The 12,343-nt window shown below is 49.1% G+C and overlaps 1 protein-coding gene across 2 annotated transcripts in view; it reads right to left on the reverse strand.

Annotated features, from left to right (window-relative positions):
• Positions 1–12,343, reverse strand: part of FLI1 (Fli-1 proto-oncogene, ETS transcription factor) — a 119,479-nt gene that overhangs the window by 35,537 nt on the left and 71,599 nt on the right. For both annotated transcript variants that reach the window (XM_010353029.2, XM_030918461.1), the window contains exons 3-4: positions 9,304–9,458; positions 4,575–4,778 (exon numbers count right to left, since the gene is read on the reverse strand). In XM_010353029.2, the coding sequence (XP_010351331.1) occupies positions 4,575–4,778; positions 9,304–9,458 (359 nt within the window). The remainder of the gene's footprint in view (positions 1–4,574; positions 4,779–9,303; positions 9,459–12,343) is intronic.

Below are 12,343 nucleotides of genomic sequence, written 5' to 3' on the forward strand. Positions count from 1 at the left end.
CCAGACTCAAAACCTCTGCCCGACCATCTGAGGCTGCAGGTAGAAAGACCACAAAACGCAAAATGTGTTTTCCATTAAAGTTTAAATTAAAAATGGGAATCAAGATAGGCACCTTTTCTGTGGTCTCCCCGTCGCACAGTATATTTCATTCTTTTGAAAAGCCACTGTTTGAAGACGCAGTTTCTTAGTATTTTTTCCAGGTCAGACCCAGATAGACATACAAAACCAACTTGTTTGTAAAATTTGAAAAAGGCTCTTTTTCTTCCTGCCTCCCCTCCTCCCCAGCAGCCTCGGGGCTCCCAGACATGCGCAAACTCCCCCCAGCGGCCCTGCGCCTGAACTGCCGGCCCCGCGCCCTCCGGTTCTTGGAGGTCCGTCCCCGCCTTGGCAGGAGAAGGGAGAAATCTCGTTCCCGCAGCTGCTGCTGCGAAGGCTCCTCTGCCACAGCGGGTGTGTCTGGGAGAGATACTGGTGGGGCCGACAGTCCGGCCAAGAGAAGGACAAAGTTAGCGTGGTGATAGCTTTGGCTTAATCGGCCTTCTTCCAGGAGGCCACAGGAAAGTTTTTGGAAAGCATTTATCTCTTGGTCCAAATGACAACAGAAAATGCCGTGGGGGAAGTGCCCGGGCTGTCCACGTGGAAGGCCGGGAGTGAGGCTGCCTTGCCTGTGTGGCGCAGGCTGGCTTGCTGTCTCCAGGGCCGGGGGGACGTCGGCAGCGCAAGGCCAAGGACTGGGACTCCAGACGCCTGAGTCTTAGACACCAGGTGCTCTCTCAACTGGCTGGACGCCTTTGAACCAACTTCTGAAGCTGTCTGGGCCTCAGTGGTTTCAGCTTTAAAATGGGTGCTGTAGATAGTCGTCCACAAGGGGGCAACCTTTGCTTCTTTGAAGACAGAGCCTCCCTCTGTCGCCCAGGCCAGAATGCAGTGGTGCGATCTCAGCTCACTGCAGCCTCCCAGTCCCGGATACAAGCGATTCTCCTGCCTTAGCTTCCCGAGTAGCTGAGATTACAGGAGCCCACCACCACGGCTGGCTGATTTTTGTATGTTTAGTAGAGACCAGGTTTCACCACGTTGGCCAGGCTGGTCTCAAACTCCTGGCCTCAGGTGATCCACCCACCTCGGCCTCCCAAAGTGCTGGGATTGACAGGGTGTAAACCCTGGAGTTTCCCAGGACCCATGGGAATGACCGCAAGGACCGTGGCCACCCCATCATCATAGTCCTCCTTGCATTTCCTGTGACCGGGGATGGGGGGGTGGAGGGTGGGGGGCGTGCAACACAGCTCCTCTGGCACAGCTGACACACCCAGGTGTGAAGAACAAACACCTCCCTAGCATGCCTGGCCATCAGACAGGGTCTGTAGGGGCTTAGGAAACTGCTATTTCTTCTCCACCCTGGAAAATATGTTTGCATTTAAAATGTAAACGTCTAGCTCCCCTCCCAGACCACCAGAATAAATAGTCAAGCACCTTTTGTGAAAATGTAAATTTGATGCCAAAGTTTCTTATCCTATGAAGTTTTCCTTTTTCTAGACTTTCTACTAAAACCCAGAAAGATTAGATCAGAGAAGTGCCACCAACTTGGAGTCTACTGACTTCCAACCAGCCACAGGCTCAGGTCCCCAGTTCTGCTCTATCAACTTTCCTTCACCCGGCAGCACTTCCTCCACCGGCGTGAAGGATCTCAGCTATTTTCCTTCCATCTCTTGCTAAGGTGGAAATATCTGAGCCCCACCTTCCTCTCCAACAAAAGGACAAGATGACAAAGCACAAAGAATCAGCACCCTCTCCTCTTGCCTTGACTCATGGCCTCAAACCCTCCACAAGCACTGGCCTTCCTCCTAAGCACAAAACATCCACTGGAAGTCAGTCTGGAAAAACAATAAAGTGTTTGAAGGCTTTAAAAGGGTTTAAAGTGCTGGTTGTCACTGGGAGTTCCCAGCAATCCAGAGCAGAGACAGAGCAGACACGATCGCCAGCACATAGCCTCCTGCAGGCGCTTAGCAGCCAGCCACCACCTCACGCTATAGGGTCCCCAAGGCTGGAACCCCAAGGTAGACACCAATTAAAAAGCAGCATGAATCTAAAAGCCTTTTCCCTGACAGTGGATCATTTTAAGTCTAGGTTCCTCAAAAGTATATTTCAATACTATGTTGGGGCAAGTTTTTTTTTTTTTTTTAATTTAACACAACTATTTTAATTTTTTGCTTTCGCAGGCAGACATGGCTTTTCTATCAGTGCACAGACCACTTTATAATGAGCTTTTCCACCCAACATTGTATCCTAAGCACTTCTCATGGTGTTTCCCGATAATCATTTTAACGGCAGAACAACTACTTCCCACCGTGTGGATGTGCTGCTGTTAGCCACCATCTTAAACTCTGGATATCCACCCTGCATGTTCAAATGTCTTCAGTATACAAGCTGGATTCCACCTCGTCTCCGCTCTGGAAATATGCTCCACTAATAAGTCCCTTTTGGAAACCTAACATTTTTATTGATTTGGGGGCATTTTCTGTCTATAAACATTCTTAAAAAGAAAGAAGCGATTCACTTTTTCTTGCCATGCTATATCCCCCAAAATGCCATCCTCTGCACCTCCACTTCAACCTTGTTATCTGCTCTTCTCCAATAGAAGGTCTCTCTACCAGTGACCACCTTCTCGGGCATTTGTCTCACTTCAGCATCTGTGCTTCCATGGTTTGGTGGCAGGAAATACTAGGGGGACTTGGGCTGTTTATGGACTGGTTAGGGCCCGGGGGTCATATGGCATGAATGGGCTTTCCCCACATGGAGAGAATGCCTTGAACATTCTACCAACGAGGGCATCCACCAAGGAGTCTCAAAGCACTGGACCATTTAACTAACAGTTCAGAGCATGCTGTCTATGCTACTGTTGTCCTCTCTACTCTTGCACATGAAAGAAAGGGCTCAGCGTTCCTGCGAACTCCTGCTGGAATCAGGTTGCTTTGCTGGTCTCTCCTTCTCTTGCTTCACCTCCATGCACCCACCCTGGCCTGCCTAGATCACTGTGGGACTCTGTTCAAAGATCCTTATTTTTAAAAATTCCGCAAACAGTTAAAAGCCGAAAATATGAATTAGAAAATGCTAATTATCCAAAGCTCTGAAAAACTGGGTGGAAAATTGTCCCCGTGTTTGAAATTGTTTCTTGGGCTGACCTCATGTTACAGCAAGACTCAGACATGAGGTAATTGCTCTGGGCCTAACATATACTGCATCATCTACTTTCTCGCACTGGTTACCAGACGCCTCAGAAAGGTGACCAGAGAGCACAGAGGCACCAGTGGAAACTTCCAAAGGCATTTTTTTGATTTTTCATTTCTCCAGCCAGCACATGTTGCCCCTGCCCCATGAGGAACACTGCAGCTGAAGGGGACAGTGGATTCCAAAGACGGGGAGTTAAAGGTCCACCGAATGATGGAGAGCAAACAGAGCTCACCAACCCAGAGCCAGCCAGTCCAGGAAAAGCAGGTCCCAGAGGTGCTGTCTAAGGATCTCAACTTGTGAAGGGGGCTTAAAATCATCAATCCCCTGCCCAAAGCCAAACTCCTGCAAGACTCCCAGCTACCTTGGCCATTCACAACAAATAGCATCTCAAGGCTGCCCTGTCTGTCTTTGCACAGGGCTGTTAGAATGCTCTTACATAGTGCGAGCCCATACCTGTGTTCCTGTCATCCTAGCACCATCTTTTCGGGCCCCAGGACAATCCTTCCATACTTAGGGGTAGCACTGATATACCACCTGGCCTGGATTTCCAGCAAAGTGTTAAGGCTGAGGTTACCAGTGGGACTAAAATAATTCCATTCTTTTGCTCTGTGTATATTTCATATCAAATGAAATTCGTATCAGAATGATGGGCACTTGGTGCTAGATGGGCACTTGGTATTAGAGTACCTCATATTAGATAAATCTCAAACTGCCCGCTTGCTTTCTTAAGCTCACCCTTTCCAAAGCTCTTTTCCTTCTCTTAGCTGTACCGGAAGAAAGTCTCCAGATCCTAACACACCTGCAGCTTTGACTGCTCTTCCTTATCAAGGAAGTGTGCAGATAGCAGCCCTGTCAAATGGGGTTAGGGAGTGCCAGAGTATCCCAAGATTAAGAGGAAGCTAATATGTAAATTATTTTCAAAACCTTAAATCCAAAAGCCTTGAATCTAGAGTTTCCTGGAGGAATTTTAAATAATCACTTAGGAGAACACCAGCCAGGGCACCACCCATCTCTATCTATTTTCAAACTGGAATAGTTTCTGGAAAGGCAGTCTCACGGGAAGAGTGTAACCAGCCTCTGGCAGACGCCCTCCAGGTCACAGCTCTCTATTTTTCTCCGTTCCTCGTTTTACTTCCTTTGACACTTCAGGATTGGGTCTGCCCCTCGCAGGGTCTATAGGAGCCCACGTGACCTTGGCAGTGCTACAGGCCCCACAGTGCTGCTTCCGCAGCATCTGCCCAACATGAACGGGCAGCACTGACTTCCTTTCCCTGGGTTGGCTCCATGGGAAACGAGCAGGCCTTGCCAAGCTTCCTCCCAGCCCCGGGCGCTTGGGTGGCACTTACTTTCCCTGAGGTAACTGAGGTGTGACAACAGCACTTCCGTGTTGTAGAGGGTGGTGGCGCGGAGGAAGTCCTCCTTGTTCATTTTACACAGTTCCTTGCCATCCATGTTCTGGAAAAAGGATGTGTCGATCTCCATCAAGCCGTACTCCTTTATGGCCCATTCCAGCCACTGCCTCACATGCTCCTGTGTCCACAGTGTAGGGTCTGCAGAGGAGAAGATGTTATTAGCAAGGGCTGCAGGTAGGTAGAGGCTCCCTGAAAGCCTAGGCATCCTCCCTCAACCCTTGTCCCTCTTTCTCTCCCTTCTCTCTCTCTGGGAAAGCTCCCTTCCAGATGGTCCCCCTGGAACACCCATCTGGCTCCATGGCATCTGGCGCTGCCTGAACCACTTAGCACTCCAGGGAGGTGCTTAGCTGCCTCGCTACGTAGCCTGACAGAGCACTCTTTAAAGTTTTGGAGAGCAGTTGAAACCTTTGCCTGAGAAATGGTGGCATCAAAATGAAAATAAACATAATTTCACAGACCCCAGGACCAATGGCTCTGGAAAGGGGAACCATCTGTATTTTAAGAATATTAGTGATTTCATGAAAGAACACGGATCCCTCAGATGGCCACAGAAAAGAAACAGGGAGAGAGGCTTTTACTGCAATTCCATCTGTGCAGTTGAAAACCCAGTGGTGTTAGTCCTGAACAGAAACCCAATCTAGATTTTCTCCTTTTGAGCACAGCTGTGTTGAAATTTCTACCAGGACATCCCCAAAACATTTTTTAGATGTTTAAATACCCAAAGATGAGAGATGGCATCGGGGAGAACCTTTTAGCTCTTGAGTGAACACAGGTAAGGTAACCACTGAGGCCATCTCTGTGGTAGGACACTCATACCTCCTTCTCCTTCTCAATGTGTGTGTGTGTGTGTGTCTGTGTGTGTGTGTCTGCGTGTGTGTGTCTGTGTGTGTGTGTTGGGGATGTTGCACTTTCAGCACAAGTGATGAGTTCCAGCAGGTTCACAGTAGGCAGAACTCTTTTATCACTTATCACAGTCTGAAACCCATCTCTTCACTTGGCAACCAATTGTTAGTAGGTCCAATAAACACCTTAAATATCCTCATCATAGAATAAAACGACATGACGCTTGCCTTCAAGAAATACTCATTCCCATGAACCGGTAGGCAAGCACACCACTACTAAGCAATGGATTGTGTGGCGGTGGTTTGAGGACTCATAAGCGGAAGGGAATCGTGAAAATTTGGAGAGTCATGGAAGACTTCCTGGAGGAGGAGAGACTCGGCATTTTATTGTGAGTCAGCCATCAGCCTCCGGCTTCTAATGAGCCTGTTTGATTTAACATATTTATTAGGCAGGAATATCTGTGCTATCCCTCAACCAACTCACCCTCTCATTCTACAGTGTCTGTGAAGGCTCTTGGCAAAGCTGGGAACCAGGATTGAATGACTAGGAGTGGACGTGGGGAAAGAAGCAAGGCTCACACTTCACAGCTGGGCAGCCAGAGGCAAGTTTCCCAGCACTTTTACACAAGCATGTGCCAGCTGGCCTTGGGCTCTCCATCCCACCTTGGTTTTATGGGTGAGAATCTGGGTGAAAGGGCCCTAGTCTGCTTTGCAAAGTGCCCAGGCCCTGCCCATGCATGAGAGTTGCGGCTGTATTGTGCTGGAGGTGGAGGAGCTAGCAAAGGGGAAGAGTTAGGAGAGTTTGGGTTCACAGGTCACAGCCTGCTGCTGAATGTCATTCCAACAACCTAATGCCCCGTGAGCAGTGACGGTTCAGATGGTGGGTGCTACATGCCACCGGCTCCGTGAGCCCTATTTGTACTTACCAAGGAATTCTTTTAATATCCCCATTTTACAGACGAATTGTGGAGTCTTAAAAGGTTAAGTCATTTGCCCAAAGCCCCATCTCTGGTAAGTATCTGGGCTGGGGTTCCAATAGAAACCATCACAGGACTTCACTAAGTTGAAGAGGTGGGTCCCCCGCAAAGCCCCTTTCCTCTTCTCACCATCCCGCTTTACCTCGCCTGTGAGTTACACTGCTCTGATGCCACAAAGCAGAGCCCCTCTAAAGCGTCATTCTGCAAGTATGTATTCCTCTCTCTCAGATACATTTCTTGCTCTTTTACTCTCCAGAAGCAATTAGGCAAGGATCATTGGCAAATGGAAATAATTTTGCACCTTTTCAGAATTCTAGAGAAACATATCCTAGGGGAAGTTGGATTATGTAGCATATTATTTCATTCTTCGCTTCTCCCGGTTCCTCACTTTTAGTATCCAAGGCCTCAAGTTCAATTTTACGCCATATATTTTATTTATTTTATTATTTCCTCCCTTGCTTTGGGCTCTGCAACAATGTTATTTCTCTCCCTCTACAGCACAATGAATTATAAATCTTCAACTCTGGATCATGCTAAACTCTTCCAAATGTTATTTCCTGGATGATTTAGTCCTAGTTTCTTCCCATCTGAACATGGAGCTAGTGATTAACTAGGCCCTACATTTATACTTGTCTTTAAATCCCACCATAAATTCAATCAGTTATTCCACTAATATTTTATTGCCTTGATTTGTGGACTTGCCCAAATGAGACTTCTCCTCATGTCCACAGCCTGGCCTGGAGGAAGCCAAAATGTGTGACGATCTAAAAGACCTAGCTGGAGCTAAAATAAAGAAGTAAATCCATAGCCTGAGAATTCATTACATGAAGTGCTTTGAAAATCATTTGACATGAATTTGTGCTATTTTCACCATCACTGCTATAGGTAACTTGGCTCACTGAAGCCTGAGCTTTTGCTATTCCTTTCGAAAGCATTTCAACACTGACTGCAGGTCTGGAGGGCTGACGTAGCAGTCCGGTCACTTCTGCCCATTTCCCAGATTCCTTCCCAAAAATGACCACCAAAATGAGATGGTGCCAAAGGTTGGTTCAAAGACAATCTCAGATCCCCCAACCCTTCAGTCCCACAAGCTTTCCCTCCCAGGCTGGGAGCTGTTTGGCTGAAGCAGGGGAGTTTGAAACCGTTTGAGTGAAGACCCAGCGAGGCTCAGCTTTGCTTTGGGGTGTACAAAGAGATTCCCACCTGTGAGTTCTGATACGGTTTCATTGTTTGCTTTCGGTGAGGAGGGAGACGACACACCTGGGCTAAACATCACTAGCTGGTCTCCTGTGACAGGTGGTTTAAGTAATGCCATGGAGATAAAGCAATTTGCATGGTGCCTGGCACCTAGAAAGCACTCACTAAATGGAAGTGATTCTTCCTCTTCCTTTGTTAGGTCAGATGCTTGTGAAAGAGCAAGCTTAGAATTGCTGTAGGAGTCGTTTCTAAGTCCTAAAGGGTACGGAGAAATTCCTGTAGGCCCCACCCCTCTCCTGCCTCACTCTTGCTCACACCTTCTTGAATGTGGCCCAGAGCACAGGGAGGCAGCTGTAATCCCGGGGTACAGTGAGATGCAACTTCCCAGGAGAAACAAACACCGTGGGCCAAGGCAGGAGGCGTCCCTTAAAACTTCTGCCTTTAGACCTACAAGCAGATGCCTTCGGGCTGCCTCAAAGAGATGTCTAACCTTTGACTTCAGATGCAACTACATTTACATTTTTACAAATGGAAGGAGTTTTGCCTCTCTGGTAAAGTTATTTTGGTAAGATCAGATTTAGTCTCTGCCCTGTAATCCACTTTGCTTAAGATTTGGACGTCCTTGCTCCTTCTACCTGGCACCAGTTCTACACGTGGCAGTTTTTAAACACCCTGTTTGTGCAGGCGGCTGAGCTTGCTGGTGCTAGCTGGGGTGGAGTGTCCAGCCAATGGACTGAAGGCCTGAACAATGATTTTATTTTCTGGGACCAACAGCACCAATACCTAGGGAAAAAGAAGCTATTTTTACCTGATGATATAACTTGTGGCACACATGTTAAGGCGCTCCATTAGTTAAATATAGTTCTTTCTATTTTAAAACTGAAAGAACTGGCTGCAATTTTGGAAAGGTAGAACCCGGCAGATGCCGGGAAGTACAAGCCTGGAGGGAAGGACAGGCCTCTGCAGCTGCCCTCCTCACAGACAGGGATGCCCACATCCAGAGCTCACAGGATTCCTTTGGGTGGAGGCGGCTTTGCCTCTGCTTTCTGAGTAGCCCATCCTTGAGGACCAGGCCGTTGATGTAGAGTTTGTGATGTGGTCTGCTTAAGGGTGGAGCTTCTAGCATCCACACATCAGGTGACATCTGGGATACTGCCTTAGGGGGCAGCTAGGAAGTAAGGTAAAATGTGTGGCCTTTTTTTTTTTTTTTTTTTTTTTTTTTTTGAGACAGAGTCTCACTCCATCACCCAGGCTGGAGTGCAGTGGTGCGATCTTGGCTCCCTGTAACCTCTGCCTTCCTGGTTAAAGCGAGTCTCCTGCCTCAGCCTCCTGAGTAGCTGGGATTACAGGCGTCCACTACCATGCCTGGCTAATTTTTTTTTTTTTTTTTTTTTTTTTAATAGAGATGAGGTTTCATCATGTTGGCTAGGCTGGTCTGGTCTTGAACTCCTGACAAGTGATTCACCCGTCTCAGCCTCTCAAAGTGCTGGGATTAGAGGCGTGAGCCACCACTCCCGGCCCGTGTGCAGCTTTCTCCATTTTGCAATTCCATAGGGAATAGAGTAATCAGATAAAGGTTTAGATGCTCCCTGCCCCGAAGAGAGTGGGGAAGTGAATGGCGCCCAGGCAGCCTGGTTCCCGAATTACCTGCAGGGACGATGACTCTCCTCTCATTGGTGGTCATGTTGGGAGGAGGGGGGCCATTCTTCTCGTCCATATAGCTGTTGTAGTTCATGGGGTTGGACTCGCCTCCACCCACCAGCTTGCTGCATTTGCTCACGCTGCAGTCCACCGGAGACTCCCTACAGTGAGAAGAGACAAAGCCCAGGGGCGGTCAGCACTGACAGGGCAGCTCGCCCCAGCCTCCGAATCATAAGCCCCAGGGCTCCGATGACGACCATGGAGCCATTGCCCAGCCGCAGTTGGTGCCGTGACGATGATGATGCCCTCTGTCTATCCTCCATGCTGCCACCAGAGTTTCCTTCAAATCCCAGCCCAGTCCTATAATTACAGTACGTAAAAACTTCTGGCAGCGCCTTAGTGCCCTCAGACCAAGGTCTGAGCTTCTTTGTGTGGCATCGCAGCCCTCCCTGTCTGACTGCAGCTTACATTTTTAGCCTCACTGCCAGGCAACCTAGTCCATGCTCCCAGGACGCGCCTTCCCCACAGTCCCCCAGCACTTGGTGCCCGCCTTGGTTATAAGGACTTGTCACACTGCCTGATTCTTAGCTTGGCCTGTGCCTCCTGACTGCTGAGTTCTTGAGAGGATGGTCATCACTCTTTGTTTAACCCTAATATTCTTACATAGGAGGTGAGCAGCAAATGCTTTCTCAGTGAGTGATTTCTATTGTACCTAGAGAAGTTTAATGCATTTCTCATACACTGTTATATTCGAATTTCCCAATAAACCCCCAAGATAGGCACAGCAAGGGTTACTGTCTCCTTTTCATGGTTAATGAAATCGAGACAGGGCTGTCTGGCTCAGAGTCACACAGCTAGTCAAGGTGGAAACAGGACTCAGGTCTTCTGTGTTAAGCTTCACTATCAAGCACACATGCAAAAGAGCTGGTTGCTACTTGGAGAAGGAATGGAATCCAGGAACTTCCACCTGATGGAGAGGTGGTGGCCCTGTGGCATTTTGCAGCCCTGACCCCAAGCTCACCATGGAGCAGTATGGACATTCACAAGGGAGAAAGCAGATCATCCAACTTAGCCTAGAACTATAGAACTTGATCAGCACCTGGTATTTTGCAGCACTGGTGATTGGACAGCTGTCTGGAGGGGTGACGTCCCACCCATGGCCACCTGGTGTCCTAAAGCAGGCTGGCAAACACAGTCTGCATGCCCCCCAGCCCAGCATCACACACCTCCAGCATACTTGGGGGAGGTGCCACTCTGTCACACCCAGTGCCCGCTGCTCAGCCACTCCAGCAGCAGCAGGACCAACGGAGATGATGGGAAGGCCAAGGAGAAGCTGTAACCGCCGTTATACTGAGCAGGAAGCATCGGTTCTGGCAGCCTGGGAGACAGCCAGTTCTGTCAAAAGCTCCAAACCAGGCCTTCAGACCAAGGAGTTCAGATAAGGTTCAGATTACAGCTTTCCAACTCTAGGCTGCATAACCTCTCCGGACGTTCCAAAGGCCTGGCCACTGTTCTCCATCCCCTGCCAGGGGCAGGAATGGACCACAGCGAGGCCTTGAGGAGCAGGGCCATGCCAGATAGGGACCCACCCATCCCACAAGCAGGGACGGCAGTCACTAACCCGGAAGAAGGGAGATCAGCCCAGGGCTTCCTGAGACCCAGGCAGGGCGGGGAGGCCTGAGCACATTCAATAAAGAAAATTAAATGAATTTGTTTCTTAATCTGAAAGGAAAAAAATATTGAAGATCACTTATCATAGCTGGGAGATAAATGCTCCACTGAGATATTAGAAGTCAGATGGTAATTTTTTCCTGATGTCTTATAGAGGGAACATGGGCTGAAAATGAAAATAAGATGTATAACTCACACATGTTAGAATTTAAGGTTTTACTATTCGCCTACTGTTTTTCCAGGCAGAGAACCAAGAACCAGCCGTCAGAGTCCCAGAATGCTGAAGGTTTAACATCCCCATGGCAGTGGAGGGGAGGCAGTAGCACATCAGGGCTTTTCACCAGCGTTTGGCCTTTTGGCTTCGGCTGCGGAAGGACCTGGCCTGAGATGAAGCAGTCCCAGTCAGACCCTGGTGCCTGCATCTGAGCTGAGCTCCGGCTGGAGTGCACTGGGTCGCCTCACCCGCCCTGGGGCTAACTGCAGGCACACACTCCCACACATGCATGCACATGTGCACACACACTCCAACACAGAACACATGTGCACAAAACTCCACCCACATGCATGCACACACGTCAATAGAGAACACATGTGCACACAGATGCATACTTCCATGCATGCACACACTTCAACACACATGCACAGACATGCACTGTACACATTCCAACACGGAACACACATACTTCACCACATGGAAGCACACATTTCAACACAGAGAACGTGCACACACACACGTACACTTCATCTGCACACACACGCATAGCTATTGCACACACATGCATACACATTACACACACACACACTCACACGCACGGCCTGGCAGCCTTTCCCTGCATCCTTGTCAGTTGTGAAACAGTCCACGTGCTGCAGAAGTTTGAAGGATTCAGTTGGCCGGCAACCAAGTAGCAAGGTTTTCACTGGCGGGCGGCCTCTGTGGGAGAGGTGGCTCCACACTGCATGCTCTTCCCTTGGAGGACGCCCAGAGCAAGAGGGCAGAGGGCCCGGGCAGGGGTCTTTTGGGAAGGAGAACGACAGCAGGGGGCAGGGGATGGTGGGACAGGAGGGCACACTCCACGGGCTCCTCCCCTTTGTGGACAGTGGAGAGACGATTTTTGGAAAAATTCTCTTCCACGTCAGCCGGGCCCCTGGGGATTTCTGAGTTAAAAACTGACCTCTTGCTGTGCAGAGAAGTCAGCACCTCAGGACTCACTGAAACGGAATGAGCCTTTAGGGTTATGGCCATGTACAGTAGGCACAGGTGGCAGGGCTGGTCCCAGGTGCCAGGGATGGAGGAAAATAAATGTGAAAAGCTGAAAGAAACATTTCCCCAAACCTGCCTAACATATGACCTTGTAAGGAGAGGAGCCATGGACAC

Source organism: Rhinopithecus roxellana, chromosome 15, assembly GCF_007565055.1.
Source record: "Rhinopithecus roxellana isolate Shanxi Qingling chromosome 15, ASM756505v1, whole genome shotgun sequence".
In the NCBI taxonomy this organism is placed as follows: domain Eukaryota; kingdom Metazoa; phylum Chordata; class Mammalia; order Primates; family Cercopithecidae; genus Rhinopithecus; species Rhinopithecus roxellana.